General features: G+C 41.4%; 1 protein-coding gene across 1 annotated transcript in view; it reads left to right on the top strand.

Moving 5' to 3' along the window:
- The window catches only part of LOC103365952 (protein PTHB1-like), a gene marked incomplete at its 5' end in the record, with an annotated part of 141,266 nt that overhangs the window by 5,822 nt on the left and 110,759 nt on the right, over positions 1-24,685 (top strand). The window contains 4 exons of the mRNA XM_008293535.1: positions 12,201-12,341; positions 13,216-13,311; positions 14,469-14,641; positions 14,831-14,983. Coding sequence (XP_008291757.1) covers positions 12,201-12,341; positions 13,216-13,311; positions 14,469-14,641; positions 14,831-14,983 — 563 coding nt within the window. The remainder of the gene's footprint in view (positions 1-12,200; positions 12,342-13,215; positions 13,312-14,468; positions 14,642-14,830; positions 14,984-24,685) is intronic.

The following is a 24,685-nucleotide window of genomic DNA, read 5'->3' as shown; positions in this document are numbered from 1 at the left end:
ACCCCCTCCCTTATCTCTGAAAACTCCAAAAACACTGATTTGCACAGAGAAGGGGCCTAGAAGCTGTCAAGGAGGGATATTATGAAAGCTGATATATTTTATTTTTAAGACTCTAAAAATGTAGTGAAAACAGTTTGGTGGATCTGTAGTTAATTATACAAAAGAACACCTTCTCAACCTCCCCGCTTATTATTGATATAATAAAGGCTTGCAGTCATGAAACATTAAACTGGCTTTTTTTTTTTTTTTCTTCCGCGCCAGCTAATGGATCCAGAATTTCACTCATTTCAGCCAGTCTAATTTCTCGGCCGTTATAGGAGATTTCAGAACAGGAAAGGCTGATTGAACACTGGCTGGCGGCCGGCCAGCGGCGGCTACTGTGTGTGTGTAAGTGTGTTTGCTGTGAGAGCCTTCTTGCTCCATTTGACATGTCCTTTACATTTTACTGGAGCTTTCACTCAACATTGATGCTTTTAGTTCTTTCTTGCTTTCCTTTTTTTCTCCCCCTCTCCCTTCCTCTTTGTGTTGTTTTAGCCTTTTCTTTTTTTTTTCTTGTTCTCCCCCTCTGATTCTGCTTTTTCTTTCTTTTCTTTGGCAGTGTAGAGCAGTAATCTGAGCCCCAGACAAAGTAATGACAGGAGTTAACGTTTCAGGATTAGATAATACTGCGCAATATGAAGATATTATGGGGATTTGTTGGTATGCTGTTGATTATATATTTGAGCGGGATCAGCCGTCAGTTTGCTTTGAGAATTTCTTGAATGCTATTCCATATGAAAGGTTGTGATATAACAGTGCCGTGCAAAAGCTTTGACACTTTACAAAACTGTTTGTCTTATATGTTATATATTCTGCAATATCATATTGTAGATTCTCAAACATTACTCGTACAAATAGTCAAATATTACAGCCAGCTATTTGCATGTTTTTATAAAAAATAAGGCTCCACGTTATACAGAGACAAACAACATGTGCTGGTTGAATTGAAGTCATTAATTTAAACTGAGAATGATGTGTAGAGGGAAGAACAGTGTGTGAGGGACGAAAATATTATAAAATATAGGTGCAATCAGTTGGGTATTCATCCCGAACTGGTTAAACATTTTGGCAGTGCCCATGGATCAGCTACAGCGTGCATGCTTGCAGAGTTAGCCACGTTAGCTTAGCTCATGTCGTGTTACTACCACTGCCGTCAGAGTAAAAAACTTCTAGGCCTCCTCTAGTTAAAATCAACTTTTTCACCTGTTCATATACAGGAAGACGTATCATAAGCAAAACGAGCAGCCGATGTCCTGGCTGAGCTCTTCCTCTTTGAAACTGCAGTGTACCGATGGAAGTCTCAAAAACACAGATTCAGACTTCCAGGGTTTCATATGTAACGAACCCAATGAACCAGTCCTGTCAACTGGCAAGGTGGAGCTTTATTCTTCTCCAGAACCGAATTTAAATTTGTCTGATTTACTGAGTTGTTGGTGAGCTGGTGTGCTTGAGTTTCAGTGAGTGGCAGACGGGTGGGTAAAGAAAGAAGCAGAGAGTTTTTACATCTGCATATTCTAGTGGAAGCAACAGAATAGCACGTAGAGTTACATGTACGCTAGTTTGGAGAGGGGAGGGATTATTTTCATGGAAAAAACTTCTAAATATGAAACTTTGATACATAGAGAGGACTTTTTAGGCCATAAATCAGCAACTAGAGAGAGAGAGTTGAACTGAGAGGCCAGAGCTGGAGGATCTTTCCATGACATTTAGATCCATTGTATGGGAGCATTATGGTGTCTTTGTTAGCTACGGCAAAAACGGAGAGAAGAGATTTGGGTTAGCCAAAAACTGTATTTTCTGTAAATCAAAAAATAATTGGGAGGCAGTTTGAATATGCAAAATTATTTACAAAGACATTATTGATGAGCAGGAGGAGACACACAGCAGCATCTCCCAGCATGGTTTGACATTTATTTAAAATAATATATCAAAAGTATTCTTTATGTTATTTTTTTAAAGCATGCTCACTTGATAGCATTTTTTTTTCACAAGTACCTAAAACTCTGGCACAGTGCTGTATATGTGAGAACAAATGTAAACAGTTCCTAAACATCTGTTTTAATTAGTATTGGAAAACACGTAAGGAAGTACAGTGTTGTTTTAGTTAATGATGTTGTAATTGGACTGAATCACTGTAACACAATACGTGTATTGTTAGCTTCCCAGGAACGCTGAGTGAACGAAGCTGTACTTTGAAAATTAAATATCAGAATTTTTACATTAAAGGCGGAATTATGACAGGAGAGAGAGCGATGGAGGCAGAGTTATTACAGGAAAGAGAGTCAGCCATAGGAAGCGTGACTTTCATCAGGTTTAATAAGACGTGAACTTTTTGACTCAGCACCTCGGTGCCTTTTCATTGGCCTGCAACCTGCCATCTGCTTCTCATTCACCTTCACAGGAAATCCTCTTTGACCAATCAAATCAGAGCTTAATCTGCCAGACTTCTATTGCTGTGGCCTAAAGGTTAGAGAAGCAGAAGACTGACTTTATAAAACCCAGAGCAGCTGGGAAAATATGGCCGCTAAGAGCACGGATAAGAGATGCGCTCCCCTCACAAGAAAAAAAAAAAAAAAGTGTCAGTTTTGAAATTGGAGTCTTGCTTTTATAGTTTAGTGTTACTTTTTCCAAATGTTGTTTGGCAGGTGCTCAGTTTGGCAGATCGCCTACAGTCGTCTGTGTAGGAGCAGATTTAATTTGTTACCTTCCACATCAAGGTATTGTAAAAGTGCATGCACACAGAAAAAAGAACTCCATAAAAATGTAATGTTTTCATTTGCATTGGCGTGCAAGCCCGGCATGAGCGCTACAGCATGCAGAGACACGAGCTTGTTAGTTTGATGCCTGCACGTAACACAGTTCCTCCATAAAGAAGTCTTACAGTTCAAGAACCTACTATTAACTTGCAATGCGGTTTTGCACTCTCACTGAACAAGTTGCATTGGAGAAGTAATACGTTTTTATATCTAGAAGGATTAATCAACACACAGGCGACAACTTGTACTGGGTGCTTTGGTTTCTGATAGCAAAGAAGGAAGGCAGGCCTGATGGCTGTGGCTCAGTTGGTAGAGCAGGTTGTCCTCCAATCACAAGGTTGGTGGTTTGATCCCCCGCCCCTCCACAGTCGAAGTGTCCTTGGGCAAGACACTGAACCCGAAGTTGCTCCCAATGGCGGGCAGCACCTTGCACGGCAGCTCCGTCGCCATTGGTGTATGACTGTGTGTGTGAATGAGAAACATATTGCTATATAAATGCAGACTATTTACCGTTGCCTGAATCCTGGTGGGCTAAACTTCTCTCCTGTGATGGCAAAGCTTGTCTCAGTGTTGGGACCTGGTCTGTCACACTAATTGCTCAGTACAGCGTTGGTTTCAGTTCATTTAGGATAATGTAGAAATTTAGACAGAAACAACAAGTCCGTCACCCAGCAGACTGGGGTTCGTGTCCCATTATTTTTACGGCTACGGCTCTGTTTTTACTCTTGTTTACTTTCATTTTTACTCAATGTTTGGTTAGCTTTAGCCACAAAAAGTACTTGGTTGAGTTTAGTCACCAAAACTACAGTTAGGTTTGCCAAAATATTGTGCTTTTATGTAAAATATGAACCTTTAATAGTCTTTTTAAAGCTTCTTTTCCATTTTCCTTGTTACCAGTGTGACAGCTGGGCTCTATCTATGACCAATTGGCTGAGATGAAGCAACAGCAAAGCAATGCAATAAACGGCAAAGATGTTGATTAGACACATATTTGCGATATTTCATGAACAAATGGAATCCAAGAGAAAATGTATTTCACTTAAAGCATAAGTATGAATGCAGTTTAGTGGTATTTGAGTGCAACTTTTGAGAGGGAGATTCCATACTGCACTTATTGTTTTTGTGTACTTTTGGTGTCTTTATGTTTTGTTAATGTTGTTAAGGTTTCGCAGTCAGTATCTATGGAAAAAAAAAAAGAGCTTGACGTTATAAAATAATTCTAACTTTCCAAAGCATCCGTACTTCTTTAAAGTCAAACTCTTGATACTGATCAGTTTCTGAGGATAAAAGTCTTTCTGTTGATTCTGTCAGACTGATTTTCATACTAACCTCTCGACTAGCAGCTATTTAATTTTGGATTTTGGACGTCTTATCGCATTCGGAATCGCTTTGGCTCAGTCCGGTGGCAGCGTTCTCCAGCGACTGTACTTTCCAAGTGTGTGAGAAGGCAAACTAAGCACTTCCAGAATTTCTATAAGTTTATGTATATTATCCATATGCAGGGAGATGGAGGTTTTCCCAGGGAATTCCCCGTCTCGTGTTCAAAAAGCAGAGCCCAGTTCTTCCAATTTTCGTTGTCACTGGTCTGAACGGAATAAATTAGACAGAAGGAGTGGTTCCTCTTTCTTGTGTTGTTTCTGTTTCTCTGATCTTTCTGAGTCTTTTAACATTTGCCTCTTCTCTTCCTACTTTCTGCAGAGCTTAACCCGAAAGGTAAGTGTTTTATTGGTAGAGCCGTATAGAATAGAACGAGTAGAAACACCCGCTGTCCTTATTAAAAAGACAAACATGGACTGTAGATGGGCACATGTGCATATAGAGATCCATGCTATATTCTCACATAATCACATTCCTTTGCCCTCACAGAAATGCACAGATTATCAGAACTGCACCATATACTTTCCAAACACACACACACACACACTACTGTATATACAGGAAGAGACTGCTGCCTACTGTTTATGTTCCTGTTATGTGATACTTGGCAAGAGTCTGTACACACACACACACAAACACGCACACTTGTACACACATACACGTTTCCTCACTCTATGGAAAATGTAAATATCCATTTATATCAATTTATCCTTTTATACTCTGTGCAGTTTACACAGAAATATCATCTGTCTCTCGCACACACACACACACCCACACACACACACGTACAGCTGTACAGAAACGCAGAGTCTTACATTTCAGCGCAGATTTTGACACACAAAAACACACACGCACGCATGTCTTCCAGCAGCAGTGTTCCTAGTTGTCAGCCAGTGTTTGTTTTAGTCCGCCTGAGTTTGTGTGCTTTGATACAGAATAGGATGTCCTGTAATCTATAGTGGGCTTAGAGGCCCTGCCGCAGTAGACACACACACACACACACACACACACACACACACACACACCCGCACACACACTCTACCTACTAGTTTCAACTGCAAATTAGTTTTATATGCAGCTATGTTGCATCAGCTAAATCCATGTTCTGCTCCAATTATATATATATGTATATTTTCACTTTATCCGACAGAAAGATAAAGAAGTTGATACATGACATGCAAAAGTATGTTGTGGGTTAGGGTTAGGGTTGAGTAAAGTCCAGTTCATGAATTCGCAGAGCCGTGTCTGCAGTCCCATCCATCCATCCATCCATCCATCCATCCATCCATCCATCCATCCATCCATCCATCCATCTATCCATCCATCCATCCATCCATACACCCCTTAATCCTCACGAGGGTCGTGGGGGCCTGGAGTCTGTCTTAGCTGGGTGAAGGCAGGGGACACCGTGGATAGGTTGCCAGTCTGTCACAGGGCTAGCAGCAGACATGTATTAGCAATAAGTATGTTTTTTCCTAGTTAGCAAGCTCTGCTGTAAAATTGGACAAAGGGCAGCAGGCCTGTGTATTGTACACTATCGATGCCTGACAGCACAGTTCATAATGTGTACACGAAAGAGCATCGGTACGAGAAAACAGCATTGGATGAGATTGCATTTTGTGGACATCTATCCATCCATTAATCCATCCATCATCTATACACCGCTTAGTCCTCACGAGGGTTGCAGGGGAGTGGAGCATATCCCAGCTGACTGGCATTTTGTGGACAGCAGAGTACAAAATAATGCATGTTCTTAGAGTTAAAGTTTTGGTCCAAGGTGCTGAATCCGAGTCCACTCTTCAGATCCTGACAGACTTAGCTGCCTTTAAATTTTTTGCTTTTATTTATGTATTTAACTTCTATTTAAACAGGAAGTCCCACTGACATTCAAAATCTCTTTAACAAGAGAGACCTGGCCAAGGTAGCAGCCAGTCACACCGTATTAAGATGCAACAAATACAAATAACACAACAAGAACAAGTATTAAAACATAGTTGACCTCTCAAGAAAAACAATCACACGTCTCCGTCACCACATTCTTTATAAAATTGAAATTGAATTGAAAATGCTGTATTTGGTACAAACTGCACCGTACCTTTAGAAAATGACCTCAACCACTTCTGCTTGTTTTACTTCATGAAAGTTTATTTAAAATCGTGAGAAATAACAATTGTATTGAGTTTGAAAGTTGAGGTATTGTCACAGTATTGTTGAAGAAAGGAGATATTTGGGGGAAAAAAAAGATCTCAGTCATAATTGCATCATAGAAATGTCAGTTTTACCAAACCGCTGTGAGGCAGGGATGGGAATTGTGGTCATCTTGCGTCAAACGATAACAACTTCGCCCGCCACTCATCTAGAATTCCACACATCAACCTTTGTCTCATTCAATGCCAGTAACTTTTGCCAGAGAGCAGCACATGAATGTGATTTGTTAAATGCCAGACTGCGCCGTGATTGTTTCTTTTTATCGTTTCCCCTGTGGTCCGCGCACTTAAAGAACGAGCATGTGTGCATGACATGCAGCATCCATTCCGACGCGCACGTTTCCCTGATATACGCACACACACACACACACACACACACACACACACACACACACACACGCACACACACACACACATATGGGTGACATCACTGCAGCTGTGGTAAGAACCTGATCCTGTACAGTGGTCCTCTACTCAAATAAACTCTGTGGTCTCTCTCCCTCGTTCTCTCCCCCCCTCTGTCTCTAACACACCACAAACACACACACACACACACATGCAGATTACAGCTAATTGGAATCAGTCCTCTGAGACGACACAATAGAGGTCCAACAGCAGCGGTGGTCAGTCGTGATTTTAAGTGTGTTTAGCATTTGACGGCGGAAACAGCATCGTCCCGCATGTCGCTCTTATTGCAAACAGCTATGAGGAAGGAGGTCACAGTGTGCGGCGTATCTGTGGATTCGGTGATGTCTGCACTCCTAGAAATTAAAACGCAACCATCCTGAAACAGCTGTTTTCCGGAAAGTTCAGGACAGGCAGTGGATGAAGTGAAGAATCTGTAAGACAAACATCCTAACCTCAGTTTACTGTAACTGAGAAATTGTGTTTAGTCACTTACTCAGTCTTTGGCTCCGGCCCCGCTGCGGGCCTCACTTCCAGATTTCTGAATCGAAGCGTCTCCTCAAACACAAACAGTCCGCTGTTTTCCCACTGTATCTTGCCATCCTTCTCACCATCAAAAAAAGCGACCGAAACAGGCGAACGGAGCGGCATTTGTTTGTTTATTTCCATTTGCAGTGCCGGCAAACTGTGATCCAGCTCCTGTGTAGGTGACTCAGAACGGGACCAGCGGATGCATTTGAATCCTTTGTAACAATAGGTAGCTCGTTTCTGTTCGCAATGTCCTGAAAATGTAAAGTGATTCATAGATGCGGGAAGATCTCAGCAGTGTTCAGACAGACGTTAGCACTGCGCTGAAAAATGCAGCCTCATTTCAGTGAGACAACTGTGTTGGCTCCTTGATGCTAAACCGAAGTTGTTGGCTCCGTTTTTTGTTTTCTCACCTGTACCTGTTGTAATACTTTCAGTTTTTTTAGCACAATTTAATGTAATTATTAATTTTCTTTCTGCAAACCATAGCGGTGTAAGAATACCATTTTTGTCCCAAAATAACACACATCCAAATGTTGGCCTTGTGGCTACGAGCTGTGTTCAGTTCTTCCGTTTTTCACAGTATTGGAAGTTTTTTTTTTTCAGTCAGCCTCTGTTTTGTTGTCAGTTTCTACAAACATGTGAAGCTTGGTCGAATTAGTCTGAAATCCAGATGTTGACAAAGTATGTTTTTGACCTTCCAAATCACTCGGCTCATCCTTGTAGATTTGAAGCCAATGTTAAAGTTCAGTTTCCTCGATTCTTTAATTCCTTGAAGATTTTCAGCAAACCCTGAGCGCATAATTCTAAAGACAGTTAAAGTACATCACAAAGAAAAGCAGTAGAAAAGGAATTTGAAAATCCAGACTGGGTAAAGATTTTAGGCCGACATAGTTTAGGATCATTTCAGGATTTGGGTCAATAGTGAAAACAGGTACACTCCTGAGAAAAAGCCTTGACTTTTCAACACATTTATCTTCCTGTGAGGTTTGTGTTACGTTTGCGACTGTAGCTGTATATGTAACATGAAACAACTTCTCTGAGCTGTTTAACAGCCTCACAGATTCGAACATAGATATTTTTTGTGCCTAATGAAATAGTAGTAACACACACACACACTCGGCGAGCAGGTAAATCTCCGTACTGAGGGTGTAACCTGGCGACGACAGCCTGGGAATGTACAGAGGTGGGGTGGAACAAGACGAGATTTACAGCCGCGCACACATGCACGTAGAGTGGTGACTAGCAAATTGCGAAGCTGAGTTTAAGGTGAAAGAATGTTTCCGCTGTTCTCCTCAAGCCCTTCGTGACCTCGACTCCTTTCCTCTACGTCTGTTTTACCTTTCTGTCGTAGTATCCCTTCTTCCCTTTGGTTTTTCTGTCTCTGTCTATATCTTTTGTCTCCTTGTCTGTCAGGTATTATGGGTGTATAGTTCTACCTCTGTGTTTTCCCCAAGCATTGTTAATACTGGAGGAAAGACGTTGTTTTGCCTCTGCGGACAGCTGTGGCTGAAAGTATTATGTTTTCAGGCTGCCATTCTTCTGAGTGTGATAACTCTTTGTTTGAGGGAATTTCTTTAACTTCGCTCAAACGTTCACTTGACAAAGAACAAGCTGATTTAAGTTTGAAAGTCAAATGTCACTGTGATCTCATAAAGCACATTTTTGGCCATGATTTATAATACCTTATGGTAATTCTGACGACATTTCACACAAAAATCTAACAGGATAAAATGATGACATTCATGTCCAGAGGGTCAGCTTCACGATGACACCACAACATTCTGTATAAACACTTTTTTTTTTTTTTTGGCTGTTACTCAACACCGTATCTCAAAAACACAAGGACAGATAGATGTGAACTTCAGCTTGTCTGATTAGTGGAGGCAGTAATTTAAGTTCCAATGTTAAGATCCACACAGCAGTCCGACTCAGCAACCAGGAAGCCCACCTGTCAACATGAAACATTCCTTGAGCATAAGAATAATAAGGAGCATATACTAAAAGTGTTTATGTGAGTGGCTAGAGTGTGATGTTCACTTCAGCCTTTCATTCTGACATTAAAAAAATGGATCAGTTTTTGTTTGTTGCCACATTTTAATTCACTTTAAATTGTTGTTTGGTGTATTTATAGTTGGCTTGCTGATTTTGCTATCCAGTCGTGTAACGGGGACTGATACAAAATGGCGTTTGGGTGCAACAAAGAACGTTAATGCAATGGTTTGTGTCAATCTGTCTGAGTTCAGACAGATTCGAATGAAATAATGCAGACTACATCCATTTAGGGGAATTAGCTTTTCCTCAACAATCAAAGATATTTTCAAATATTTTTTTATTGATTGGAGTTTTTAAGTTGATTACTGTGAAAAATTGAGTTGTTTTAAACTTTGTTTTCCCCACATTATAAAAAGGATTTTTCAATGTTATGCACTTAACTATCATAACTATAAACACAAGTTTTGACGAGCATTTAGTGAATTAAAGTGCTCAAATCTAGTTTTTGTTTTGTTTTCGAACACACATTATTTCAATCCTGAATACAAAAACCTGAAATTTGAGTTGAAGTTATCCAAACTATTTAAGTTGACGCAATTACCAATGATACTATGTCGAGCCAACTCATCAAAATAATGTTTGAAACTGTGAACATTTATCTAAATAAATCACAAGTTCTACCTTTCAACCATGCATTAAGTAGTGGGAATAGATCTTTACTTTTTAGCATGTGGTCCACAAGTGTAAGGACATATTGGGTGTTTTTTTTGTTTTAAGCTTTTCTGTCTTATGGAACAGAAATACTATAAGTTGTACAAATGTAACTCTGTACTCCAAGAGGGCTTTTTGGTGGATAGGGAGAATAAAACGAACTATAAACAATGCTATTTTCTTTCTGGATAGTCCTCATTGACCATCACTGGGTTTACGTTGGAACTTTTTTTGTACGTGGGATACTTTATATTCAGCCAGATAATGACAGTTTGTCAGTGTGCACTGAGTAGAGGGACACTAAGTAGTACTTCTGTGCCACTAATGTCTTATTTCTGGCCTAAATGTTCAACATTACCACCGCGGCTCCGTGCCGTCCCAGCGAGCATCACTCTGACAGGAGGGGCTTTTAAAGGACCGTACCTGTTTCTGACTACCGTGTTTATCCATGCGCTACATATCATATATACTTTACCTCAGCGACGATCGTTTTCCAAAGCATACCTCAGTGTTTTTGATTTTCTTTTAAAAAGTTTTTTTCCTTCCTCTCAGGCAGCGAGTGGTTTCATTCATTTCAGCATGTTTTGAAATTCCACTCGGACGAACTTGAAACTTGTTTGAGTCAGGCGATCCGTCACAGTGTACATCATGTCTGCCTTGATTATCGTCAAAGCAGCTTAAAAACACAGCTCAAAAAATGGTCATCTCTGATATGATGTTTCGTAAATGTGCTGAAAATGCAGATATCTCGAAATTAAAAGGAAAAAAAGAACCTGCTGTTACATCAAGAGTCAAACTGTGAGATTGTATTTTGGAGGAGATCTGGATTTCATATTTCAGAGTTGGATAAGCATCGTTCTTTTACTTCCACGCTACGTCGAAGCATTCTGAGATGTTGAAAAGCGGATAAAACCCAGACAACAATAAAGTGTCGTGAGCACTAACAGCCCCGAAGAACGTTGATAGTAGTTAGCGTTCAGAATGAGATTTGCGCTTCTGATTTTTATATTTAGTAAAGTCGCTGCATATTCGCTTTGACAGCGTGTGTATCTAACCCTCTCTGTTGTGTTTGTTGGATGTGATTTGTTGTTTAACTATTCAGTCATCCAGAACGAAGGGTCAATGAGAAATTAAGCGAGTGAGGAGAGAAGAAAGTTGACCGCAGTCTTTCTTCCTCCTTAAAACCCCATCCATTTTCTTTCGCCTTTCCTCTGTTTTCGACTGTTTTCCTTGGCTCTACCTATTCTCTTCTTCTCTCTCTCTCTCTGCCTCAGTTCATGTATTCCAACCAAATTGAATTATTCACATAATCACATAATAATTGCTCGTCTGGAATGAAAAGGTGCACAGTAGTTGTAGGTAATTATTACTATCTGTAATAACCTGGAACTTTCCATAATTAAAGTGTCCCTCCCCTCCCACACCAGCTGTCAATTTTCATATTATTTCTCTTTCGGTCTTTTCTCTCATGCTGCTTTATTTCCACTTGTTTTTCTGCTCGACTCCGGTTTTTCTCCCTCTCCTGTCGTTAGCTCACCTCCTCTCTCCCGGTTACCTCGCTCCATCTCTTCTTAACAACTGTTTTCCTCCATCCCTCCTTTTCCCTCGCTCTGTTATTCTAGCTAAGTGTAGATTTCTGCCAAGCTCAGCACTGCTTAGGCTCAGGACACAGTTGTAGTTGGCCTTAACTCGCCTCCTCCCTCCCTTCTTTTTTTTTTCTTCTTCTTCTCCAAATTCACCCCCCCACACACACACTTTTCACAAAACTTCCCTTTCGGATCTCCGACAAACACACCTCCGCACTCGGTGTTGATGTTGAGTCTCCTGGTCTCGTAGCTCTCAGATACTCGTGTAATCTGAATATCTGCACTGTTGACTGTGTTAACAAATGTTAACCCGGCTGCTGTTTGGAGAGAAAGCCTAAAAGGCGATGTGGCAGGCTTGGTTGATTCACCGTAGGGGGGCTTGGCGGTGATGAACGCCACTTAAAAGGGAAGTGGGCTGTTGGTTTTCAGGAAAAGAGAAACAGGGAGGTAGCATATAACAGAGCAGAATTAATCAGCCATTAATAATAAATACTTAGCTCGTAGTCGTAGATGTTGCGCTATTTTACAAGCAGATGCTTCTCTAAAGGTCATAACAACGCATGATTTTTCAATTTCGATTTATTTACTTTTGTCAGGAGTTCCCAGGGTTCTCCAGTCCAGGTTCAGTCTTCCTCTGGCGTTGGTGTGTGTACCTTCCTCCCCAGCCAAAACCACCAAGTTTAAGATCACCGTGGACACCAACCAGCCACCGGTTGACCTCAGCTCCATCTTCCGAGGTAATGCGCACACACACACACACACATGCTCGTGTACAAAGACACGTACTGATGCTGCTCTCATGTTCCCAAACAGCATTTAAATCACAAATTGCCTCCAAACCGAAACACGTTGTTCTGTTTAAGTTGTTGCCTGTGGAGAAGAGCAGGAGGTATTGATACTGGTATTACAGTGTTTATGGAGAGTGGATTGTCCACTGATTGCATCTGGTCACAGGTTAAAGTGTACTTCATGACTGGATCATTCCGTGTGTGTGCATAAGTTGCGGAAAAATGAGATTCATGAGAAAAAAAAACGATAATACCAGTGATGAAAACATCTTTTTTTCACACAGGCATTAGTGTAATGTTTGTACTCTTCGACTTTTTTTTTTTTTTTTTTTTAACAGCTAATGAATCTTAATGACGTGGCCACAAGAGGGCGTTACACAAAGCCAAATGACATAAACGGGAAGCTAGGGCAGGGAATGAAAGAGTTGTGTCGCTGTGTGAGTGTGTATACGTTTATGTGAATAATCAGTGGTTATGTATCTATGTGTGGTTGTGTATTTATACGAGTCTGTTTATGCGTGTTTATTTATTTGCGATTGTGTGCGCGCACGTGTGTTGGAGCTCTGGGAACCACTGTTCTGTTTCCCAGTTATCTGGCCATCGCCTACAGTCAGCAGCTCCGACGTCTAAACACACATTCAGCGTTCGTACTGATTGTGTGCTTTTTGTGCGAGGAGGGATTTGCGCAGGCTTATGTTGTGTGTCTTTGTGAGCAGTGTGACTGTATCTTGTTCACCTTTGTTGGCGTCCTGTATCATGATAGGCAGCCCTATCAGTCTCATCACACTGGGGGTTTTTTTTGTCTTTCTGTCTCTCTCTGCAGAGTTTTCAGCAAAATCAGAAGATAAGGATGGGAACAGTTTGGCTTTCCAGTTTCTGTCGGGAGCCAAGGTTACTGTGTTGGCCTCCAAGACCTCCCGTGAGTCTGACAGCAGTGCTACATAATAAGGCTGCGCTGAACACTGTTATTCTACCGGTTTATCTATCGACCATTTTAAAAGATTAGTTTATTAAACAAATAACTGTACTCCAATAAATCCAACTGACCGTTTCATTCTATGTTAGCTTTAGGTTTAATGAGTGTGTTTAGCAGCAACACGGGCCAAAGACAGTAAAAGGCTCTTTCTGCTACTGAATAGCAACACTTGGGGTGATTGTGACTCTTTTGGTGACGTATTTTTCAGAATAGCACCTGTGTCTTTTCTCTTTAGGTGTCTTTTGTAATTGTGGGATAATTTGTGATAATTTAAAGTACTCCTGTAATATCGAAACCTGAAGTCCAACGCAGCCATTTTTCCAACCCTTTGTACATCCAGCCAATAACTGGAGCCAAGTACGTTGTTGTAAAGAAGAAGAAAAAATATTGGACACAATAAATTAAAGCAAATTAAATTTTGAAAAATAAATAATAGATTTAAATTGTGTGTCAGTATAAAACACTGATTTTGGCAGCAGTTCCATCATCAGTCAAGCTGACGGAAACCTGCAGCCCGAATAAACTGAATTTAATAGGACACCATGAATTCTCTCAGTACCTTTTGATAGCCTTTGAATCTTTTCATTTATACCATTTCATTTGTATCTTTTAATATTTGGTAATGAGGCCTTTTATATGTCCCTTAAACCTTTAGAAACTCCTATGACACCTCTCTACTATTCCTCTCAGTAGTTCAATGGACCTTGGCAAACCTCTTCATGTGTTTCACGAAGAACTTGCGATATTTGAGTTATACACATTGAAACCTCTCAGAACATCTTTATACACTCATATAAAACAGACATTATGATTGTAAAACTATTTTTAAACCTGATACCTTAATATATCCTTGACTGCAGCTCTTGGAGTCTTTCAATATCTTTCATTTTGTTTGTTATATTTTCACAACCTCTCAATTTCTCAATTACTTTTTCACTTTTCTCTGTACAAGTCCCATGGGTAGACCTTTGATCCCTTCACACAGGGTTCAATGGTGGCATCTTTCACAGACTCCAGCACGTTTTGTTGTTTGTTAAATTAAAACTTTATAGCTTACGTACGCAGCCTCTGTTAACGACGTCTGCTTGTGTGTTCGTCAGAGCGTTACCGTATTCAGAGCGACAGTTTCGAGGACATGTGGTTGGTGGTGAAGGAGCTGGTTCAGAGGTTCGACCAACACTTCGCCAAACTTGGAATCAAGGACTTCAAGAAAAGCTTCAGTGGGCCGCTGCCGCTGCAGGAATACTTTCTGTCTGTGGACCATCACTTCCAGGTAGAAACACTTGATGCTACACATTGCAGGAGTTTGTTAGTTGAAATGATGAACATGAATCTACTGTTTTCGGTGAATCATCGGCTTATCTCACATACTCAGTCTTCTTTTACATCTTTTTAGTCTGCCATAAAGCGAAACCATCAATACCAAGCGTAACATTTGTCTTTTTGTCTGCGTGTGTGTCAGCTGCGTGTCAGTGCCCAGCAATATCAGGACCTGCTGTCGGAGCGAGCGGTCCAGTTCAGAGCGATCCAACGCCGCCTGCTGACGAGATTCAAAGACAAAACCCCGGCACCCCTGCAGAACCTGGACACACTCCTGGACGCCACTTACAGCCAGGTCAGACACGCACACGCCAAGTTTTGCTTTTGGACTTGAGCTCACAGCTTGTTCATTCTAAGCGTGTATGGATTTGTGAAGTAGGAAGCTGTTGTTGACAGGAGCAAGTAGAGGTAGTTCAGCATCTGATTAGGACGCCTCTCAGAGGCGGTAGATGAGGAACGTGTAGGAGGCCTGGAGGAGATGGGGAGAAGAAATTCTAGAGCTTGACAGCCTTACTTACTGTGCTGTCACTGCAAGTTAGCTAATTTTTGTGTGTATTTAGTTGTTTTTTTCTCCCCTCTGTTCTTGTGTTTTCTTTTGTGGACTTACACACTTGCAGACACACATAGTCTATGTAACAGAGAGAGAGAGAGAGAGAGCCAGCAACAGGTTATATCTGTTTAAACTTACATGACTTGTGTGTGTGGGGTGTGTGTGCGTGCGTTTGTGTGTCCATCCGTCCATCCGTCCAAGTCCAACTGGGTGTGAGCTCACAGCTAATCACCCAAACAGAGGAAGTCCATAAATCACCAGAATACAACCGTCACACTGTAAATCTACACTAACACATCATCACTATGTGTCGGTGTGTGCGCTTTTACATCTAGATTTGTGGGGACCGAGTTGAGTTTTAGACCTTGGAAGTGAGAACATTTGTGGAAGGTGAGGATTTTTTGGCTGGTCCTCACCACGGTTCTGACTCAACTGCAGGGTTACGGATAGAATTATGGGTGTTGGTGGAGGTGAGGCGTTCAGTTATGATTGCTAAAGGGGGCTCAGCGAGTGAGCTCAAAAAGATAGAACAACGTGTGTGTGTGTGTGTGTGTTTGCATGGGTGTGCAGTTTAGCTGAGGTCAGAATGAAGCTGATTTTAAAACAAAGCAGCCGTTAAGCTTTTGTCTCGCCCCTTTGTTTAACTTTGACGTATGGGAGGGCGGAACTGTATCGGTGTCACCGCGATGTTGTTTATACGTGTGTGTGTGCGCGAGCGAGACAAAGTGATGGTTGCTTGCCCCCGCTGTTTACTCTAGAGGCCGACTTGGCGGTCATCACTTCCACCGTCCATTAGCTTCTCGTTAACGTAGCAAGGCGGAGTGACATCATCTCTTCATTAGCTGTTAAAGCTGTCAGTACGTCACTGTTTGGCTCCGTGGGATCAGAGACACTCTATCGGTCCGACACAGTGCAATAACAATACATTCATTTAATGCAAATTAACTTCTCAGAGTTCTGAGACTTTTTTCTTTTTTGGCGCCTAATGAGAGGAAATAAATGAGCTTGTTGAAGTTCCTAATGCCGCTTTAAACCAAATAAACAGTGTTCACCTTGGCTTGGCTTGGCTTTCGCTAGAATAAGCAATCAGGAAGCCTCATCTAAACATGTCTGCCTTAAATGTTAATATACTCAGCCTATTTAATATCTACCGCTTTAACAGTTTAATCAGCAGCACTCACCGTGATCGCATTTCAACTGTAATATTTTTTAGGCATGCCAAACAGTGAAATTGTTAAAAAATTAACAATCAGTGGGTCATTTTAGTGCATACTGTTGTGGGCATATCATGTATTGATATTGAAGGGCAGAAAGAAGCTTACCACTCCATAACAAATAATAATTTTACATTGCTTTTCTATATTTCAATGGAGCAAATTTGCAACCACTTGCTTCAGCTGCCTCTTCTATGCTTTGAAGAGGCTGTACCTAAGTTACAGTAAACCCTGCACTGCCCCTGTTGGTCTGTTTACACGCCTCAGGATACCATTTGCCCTCAGTTTAGCTGTAGTATCAGCTGGATCAGTGATCTTGGGAACACTGTCTAATTACTGTAAGGCAATTAAAGATGAACAAAACCGTGTCTGTGCACCTTTCCACACTGATGTGACTTCAGCTCCATCCCACAGATTCAGACCGGTGTTGCAGAAAACATGACTGTGTCCAACATCATTAATATTAATCTATTAATAACTTCAGCAGAGTTCTACTGAGTAGCCGATATTTCCTCACTGTGCTCCATCTTTCTTAAGTGGCAAAATTGTAAATTACACCATGATCACAGCAAACCCCAGTAACAGCTCGATGTTATCCAGTCTGGTACTTCTTTGATTTGGAAAGAATTTTTTTGTTGATAAGTTGAGTGTTTCAGCTGAAACTGGATGACTCAGAAATCAGTATCATGCTGGAAAGGCTGAGAAAACGGATTTTCTAGTCACCAATTTGTAAAATGTGGGTTTAAAAAGCTGCAAGTTTACTTTGAGTTTTTATAATCTTGTAATTTTTTGACACATTTGCCTCCTGCATGTTTAGTCAGTCAACAGTCCTCTCTCTTCCTTGTCCTGGCTGTAGATTTAAACGGGACAACAGGTCTAAAATAAATGTACTAAGTCTCATTATTCTACTGTCTATTTGTTTTAACTGATCATGCAATCTGAAAGTATAAGTAAAGCTCAGATTTGATGCTCTTAAGTTCAGCCACTGGAGCCTTACTGTTATTTATTGTTATCTACATGCACAGTTTTATATAAGTGTTTAAAAATGATTAGTCATGATATACAGTCATTATCAGTGGATTAAGTGCCTCACCATAAAGTCATCATTTGTATCCAAAGGTTTATTAGAAGTCATTCCATTATCATTTGTATATACAGTGCAGTCATCACCGTTAAACTTTGCGTAACCTTATAACTCACGCCGCTGACGTCCCATCTGCAGTTTGAACGACCTGTCAAAATGCTATTGTCTCACGCCATTCTAGCTGTTTATAGCTCTGAAATCATCACGACTCCGCCTCCTCAGGCTAATGCTTTCTGCTGCCACTCCTGTCCATCACCCCTTTCTCTTTCTCTCAGTCTTTCTCCCTCCGTCTTCCTCTCTTCCCGCCATCCAGCGGCTCGCATGCGGGAAGTTTCTGACACACTATACACTCTGTAATGTATACACACCCGCCATAATGGAGGCTATCGACGGCTGGTCGGAAGAGTGATGAATGCGTCAAATTAATAATTCATGTCAGTATTAAGAGTCATGCTGCTGAGGCCAGGGCCAGCTCAGCAGTTTGGCTTCTGTAACAGGATGGATTTTGTGAGGATACATCACGTCCTCATTTTTGTAGAATGTTTGACAGGGAGTTGGATAAAGCCTTAAATCAAATATGCTATTAATTTGATTATTTCTACTTTCATCGATATCAGTGGATTTTCTTCCCTTGGTCACTTTTTTTTACTCTTTGGGTCATGATTTCATTTTTTATTTTATTTTTTGAAGAAATAGGAAAAAGGAATTCCTTTCCAACTTTTTTTTATTTCTCATCTTTCATTTTTCTTTGTAAGTGGATCCTTATTTCTGGTTTTCATTTCCCTGTAAAAATGTTGACAAGGAGATGGCAAACATCTCTTTTAAGAGTCACTCAGCTACAGTGGAGTTCATCTTTTATCTTCCCAATTCATTGGTTAACACTTTGCTCAGAGGCACTTCAGTGGTCCCGCTGCAGGAAGGTCCAGCGTTGCTCCGTTCCTTCTTGCACTGTGATCTTTTTCCAATCCGTATCAGGAATTTAAATCAATGACTTCCTGGTTGTAACCCCTCCAGCAGGTGAAAGCTTGCTGGACTGTTTACAAAGCAGAGATTTTGTGTAGGTTTACCTCATGAAGCTGCGTCTCCGTGCCTGCAATCACGCTGCTGTTAGAATGCTGAAGGAATGTGTGGCCAATCAGGAATGCTGGTGAACCAGGCACCTCTTTCATTTCAGCTAGAAGGAATGTCTGCTGGGTAAATTTTCTGCATCAATCTTGGCTGATGGGGGGATTTCCCCCTCGTTAGCGGTGTGTGTCTCCACATGCAGTGGCCGGCAATCGCCGACGAGCCGTCAGAGATAAGAGGAATGAGTTCCCTGTGAGAATACTCTGTGGTCGGCTGTGCATTTATGCAGTGGAGGATAATATTTCCATTGTTCATGCTGCCTTTATGGGCCTATATTTTATTCATGAATTCCTGAGAGCTAGCGAGCCACGTCTGACTTTATGTGTGTGTGTATATGTAAGCGCAAAAAACTTTTTCATCTGCCGACTACAGTGGCCGGTTTCCAAAATACACCCAATGTTTGAACCAGCCAAATATGATTGATGAGTTTCAGAACAGAGTGAGACCCATGAATGATTGTTTGTTGTGTGGCAGAGAAGCTGGTAGAAAAGACAAACCAGCTATGGACAAAATTCGCCAGTTTGTTTGGCCGCTGGAGGTAATTTCCAGCTCTGCGCTGTGAGTGTTTCTGTCTTCTATCGAGGTTGGAGGTGTGTTTCTTCTCCACCTCCCACCCCTGTCACTCCTTAAAAAGCCATCAGTCACCGCGGCCCCTGTATTTTACCCTCTCCCCTCTAACTGGTGTTTGATTAATCTATGGCTGCCAGAGGTTAGCCTGGCATTAGCGCTGCTCATTCTAACTAACCTGCTAACCTCTCGGATTTCGACAAGGCGAACCCAGCGCTGTCGCTCAAAGAAATAAAAACTAAAAGCGTTAAAAGACTTTGTGGAAATGGGGGGGGCTGCAAAACACGGAGGGAGACTTTTTAGTTTCCATAAATATTTTCCTCAGCGCTGTTTCCTCTGGAGGTGAAACGTCCGTCGTTTGTTAGTATTAGCATTAGCGCCGAGCTAGCAAACGCTGCCGTCTGGGAGGCGGTGGGGGGGCTCGGGAGCCAGGCCGGGCCAAGCCAAGCCGAGTCTCCCTGTAATTATGAGTTCAAACGCTGGAAGAGGGCGGCTCGCTGACTGACGGGGTGACTGACAGGCCGTCCAGGGGCCTTGCAGGGCCCCTAATGGAGGCTTCTGGTAGACAGCAGCTTGATTTATCTGGCCCCAAATGGAGCTCTAAACATGGCTAAACACAGATCCCACTGTGGAGAGCGGGACCACCGCCATTAACAGCCGGGCCTCTCACGCCCCGCGTCCACGAGCGTGCATCCAAAAGTGCGTGAGGAAGTGTGCGATCGAACCAAGTGTACATGTATATGCGCGCTTATGTTTCATTTGGCCATTTGTACGTTTCCACATTCACGACTGTTTGTGTTTTAATGTGCGTAATCACATTTTAGTAGATTTCGTTGTAAGCATTTGTGGTGGTGAGTGAATATGTGCATGAATGTGGACTTTGTGGACATCACTGACTGTGTTCGTACACAATGTACAGTGCATGTGCATAAGGGTAAGCATTTTAGCAGATTATGTCCATGTGTTCCTTTCCTTGTATCTGGATGTATTCAAGTGGATGCATTCAAAACGTACTCAGATCTAAAGTGCAAAAGTTAATGTTCAGCAAGAGAGACCTGATTTGAGGCGAAGTAGAGCAAAAGATTTAAACCCAGTCCCAACTGACTGAGGAAAATGGCCGCCCTCCCTGTGCCTGCATCTGTTTGTTTTCCCTGATTGATCAGAAAACTGAACTCAGGGAGACTAAATATCATTTTGGCCCCGACTCAAATCTACCAACTAAACTCATTCCTTTCTATATTATGATTTTGCTTAATTTATAGATTTGGAAACAGCTCTTGTGCAGCTGCTTTGTGTTAAGAGAAAATCAAGTGCATAGCTTTTGAGAAGTTAAGATATTTCTACCTTAAAAATGTACTTTTGTTACTGAAATCCAGGTATTGTTTTGGCACTGGCATCATAAACCTGCCCAGCTCCAGTGTGCACACATTCTCAGATGTTTGTATCTTTGTGCATACCTGCATCTAAAGCAGCCTGCTTCTATCTGCGCGTGTACTTTTGTCTCTGCTGGCTATCGGCGTGTTAACACGCTAACAAGTGTGTGTTCATGAAGAGACGAGGAGTGTGCGTGTTTATCTGGTGTGAATGGCAGCCTCTTAGGTGCCCTACGTGTTTGTGTATCAGATTAAAGGACCGAAGGGAGCTGAGAAACTTCCTCTCTCTCTCTCTCTGTTTCTCCTTCTCAATAATTTTCTGACTTCCCCCAGGAGATATTTTACCCCAAGAACACACACATTTACACCCATCAGTGCTTTTTCCCCCTCACTCTCTCCCCATCACACACACACACATAACACTGAGATCCTTCTGGAGGCTGAATGGAGCACAGAAGGGGTGGCGGCGGTCTGGTTTGTTTTCCTTCAGACGGTCTGTTTATGTGACTGTCTGTCTTATCAATGAATGGCTGTCTTTCATTCAGCTGACTGACACTCAGCGGTCTGTGTATGCCACTCTGTCTGTGTGTGTCTGATGGGGGCCGGCTGTCTCCTACGTGTGAGATTTTGTCTTTTTATCTCCTGATGAAGAGCCACAGCAAAGTCAACTATCCCTGCAGACACACACACACACACACACACACACATACTTGCATACAGATTCAAAGAGCCTCCTGAGGTAGATTCCAGGTGTTGGCCGTTTCCTTCCCCTCAGCAATTATTTGAATTCTTATCCTATCATGATGATTCTAATTTTACGGTGTCATGTACCATCTGTCCTCTTTGGCATCTGACCGGTAGTCGTCACCTTTCGGCAACATGATGTTAGAGACTGACTCACCTTTATGGTTAAACTTAATTTTTTCACATAAACAATGAATCATGTGTAATCTGAAGGGTGCCGTTTGGAGAGATAGACTTTCAGGTTTGCAGAGCTTTATAATGTCTTTGAGCTCACCGTTTAGGTTTTGCGGCCCACAAATTTACCGTTTCAGTCTCATTGCTGTCGTCAGTGTTGGTTCAGTAACATCAGGCAGCTTTTCTTAACACAAAAGTTCTAAAAACCAATCGTTTGCAACTTGCAGACAATCAAGCTTAGCGAATGGCTGTTAAAGATGGAGCACTTAGCTGCTGAAAAGTCTCTCAAGAATTGCTGGAAACCAAAAACGTGGGATTTTTCTCGTAGATTAATCGTAGCAACTGGACTTGCTTGAGTTCCTTGAAGACGTTCCACCTCTCATCCAAGAGGCTTCATCAGTTCTGACTGACTAGTTGGGAGTTCCAGATATCCTTAAGGAGCCATTAACACCTGAGTTTTTGTTAAAGGAACTCAAGCAAGTCCAGTTGCTATGATTGATCTACGAGACCTGGATGACTGAGAATCCCCACAGACATGCAAAAACATGGGATTTAGTGTTGGACAGGTGGCCAGGATCAAGATTCCAAATGATGTTGAAGATTCTCGATGTGTTTGGTGGGTGTACATGGTTTCCGAACGTTTGCCAAACGGTGTAAGGCGATATAACTTCAGATGTAAGATTTGCAGCTTGTTGTCCACTGATTTCATTCTAAAGAACTATTTTCTGAAAACATGATAGGGTTCAATGTGTTGTCCCTACACAGTTCTCTCTTGTAATTTTACTTTTTATCTCTTTGTGCTTTCCAACTTTGATTAATCACGAACAAACAAATCAGATTGTCTTATCAACTTTATTACATTATCTTGTTTTAAATAGATCTTCCATTTAATTCCAGGTCGCATTAGGTCGTTAAAAAGTTAAAGTTAAAATCTTTCACATGAAGCTTTGTAATATCAGCAGCATCAGATAAATGTCTAGTGATGAAGCTCTGTTTCCCAGCCCAAACCATATCTACCACCGTGTGCGAATGTATGGCCAAGTCTGGCTCTGATTTCTCTTAAATCCCTCAGGCTTGATCAGGTCAAGTTTCATTTTATTTATCTTGCCGAGATTTTAATCAGGTTCGGGCTCATTAAACGCTGCAGTGGTTGCGGATGGGATAACACACAATCGCTTCCACTAGGGTCAGGCCACATTTTTGGACCCAACATATGCTTTAGTATGAAACTCTAGCAAAAAAAAAAAAAAAAAGCGCAGAGGGAGGAAGAGAAAAACCAAGGATGAAGCATCTGTGCTGTTCTTTATCAGACAGGCATAGACGACCTGCCAGAGGATTTCCTCATAGATGTGGTGGAGCTGGAGGAGACTTTATTATTAACATATGGATGTGGTCAAGGGTGGGAGGGGGAAGAGTCTGTAAAGGAGGGGATCAGAGGGCGCAATTCAGAGAAATATAGAGGGGAGAGAGAGATGAAAAGACAAAGACAAGAAAGAGATAGAAATACAAAGAATGGAAGTTGTGTATGTGAAGACAGGAAGATGAAGAAGTGGATTGAGAGGGTTGAAAGTGACTGAGGGGTGCTGGAATACGGAAGAGACAGATTGAAATATAAAGACATTAAAAGATGGGAAGTGCAGAAACAGAAAAGAAAAACGAACGTGCAAAGACAGGTGACGCATGAAAGCACAATGGATCTGTATTTTCGGGGGTAGTTTATGATGGAGTTTGTGGTGATGGAAAGAGACGTGTAGAAAAAATGGAAAAAAATAAGGCAGAAATAAAAATGATCCATGCATAGAAACACAAATTAAATGTGGATAAAGCGAGTAAGATGGAAGTCAAATTTCAAGTAATTAGGCAGATGCATAGAACCATAAACGATGTCTCCTCCCTCCTTTCCTTCTGTCTTTCCTCTGATCCCACAGCTGAAGGAATCAAAGAACAAAATCTGACTTTTATTGCCTGTTTTTTTTCTTTCTTTCTTCCTATTCATCTGCTTTCATCTGTCTGTCTTGCATTGACAGACAGCAGACAGACAGAGTGATCGGATCTCCCCATCAAACCCCAGAGGACTGACGGAAGAGAGGGAACAGAAACAAACAACGACAAAAAAACAACGTTTATTGACGAATGAGCACGTTGGTGATGAAATGAGAAAGAACAAATACAATATGAATTAATTATAGTAGTACACTAGTAACATAAATCTTAAAAATAACCACAAAAAATAAAAAAGAGACCATTTTAAATAGATCAAACAAGAAAAAAAAAAAAGAAATTTGCAAGGTGTTGGAGCAAATCAGACACAAGTGTAAAAAACAAGTCAATGGAAGGAAAAAACAAACTAATGAAAAACAGAAGATGGAGGAAGTGTTGGAAAAGCACAAAGCAGTCAAAGGCAAATAAAAGAAAACAAAGAAAAAAAATGAAAAAGCAGAAGCGATTTAAAACAATAGCCCTATTGTCTAAAAAAAAAAAAAGTCATATTCTAAAGAGATGATCATCAGCAGCATCCTGCTGTGCTCCTGTTATCACTAAAATATTCAAACTGAAGTGCTGACCAGTGAATATATTATGAAAAAGTTTCCCACCATGCTTACCACATCATTTCTCATTGTGTCCTGTTGCTGAGCAGCAGGCAGCGATTTAATAAGTCATCCATGTTGGAAAGCTGTCACGCTGGGAGGAGATTAGAGAAGCAGAGATTATAGACTGGTGGCTTTTTTTTTTTTTTTTTTCTCTTCAGCTTTAATTAAACAGTCTGATAGTTCAGTGCCAACAGCCCCCCAAATCTGATTTTACACTCTGTTTGTTAGTGGACACTGACCTGGGAAATCTGTGGTTCGATGATCACCGTTAACCACCTCGGTGAAGACCGCGGGCGAGATCTGGATCGCGATTCATTGCGCTCGGTGTCGAAGGTCAGTTCTGACCCTGTGTCGCGGTTTCAAAACTCCCCGCCTCGTTTTTCTGGCGCAAAGCTTTTGACTGTAGCGTACAAAACCGCAGCGGGGTGCTGTTTATATTCCGCTTTGGTCTTGGGAAGCTTTTGTTTAGCCATAGAGTAAATGAAATCAACTTTGCAGCTCATAAGAAAATGTGTGGAGTTTCATGCTGTCGACCACGGACTGTAAACTTGTATGCTTTCAATGACGTTATAAGT

The sequence above is a fragment of the Stegastes partitus genome, unplaced genomic scaffold (genome assembly GCF_000690725.1).
Source record: "Stegastes partitus isolate 25-593 unplaced genomic scaffold, Stegastes_partitus-1.0.2 Scaffold892, whole genome shotgun sequence".
Taxonomy (NCBI): domain Eukaryota; kingdom Metazoa; phylum Chordata; class Actinopteri; family Pomacentridae; genus Stegastes; species Stegastes partitus.
This window is presented reverse-complemented; position numbering and strand designations above follow the sequence as displayed.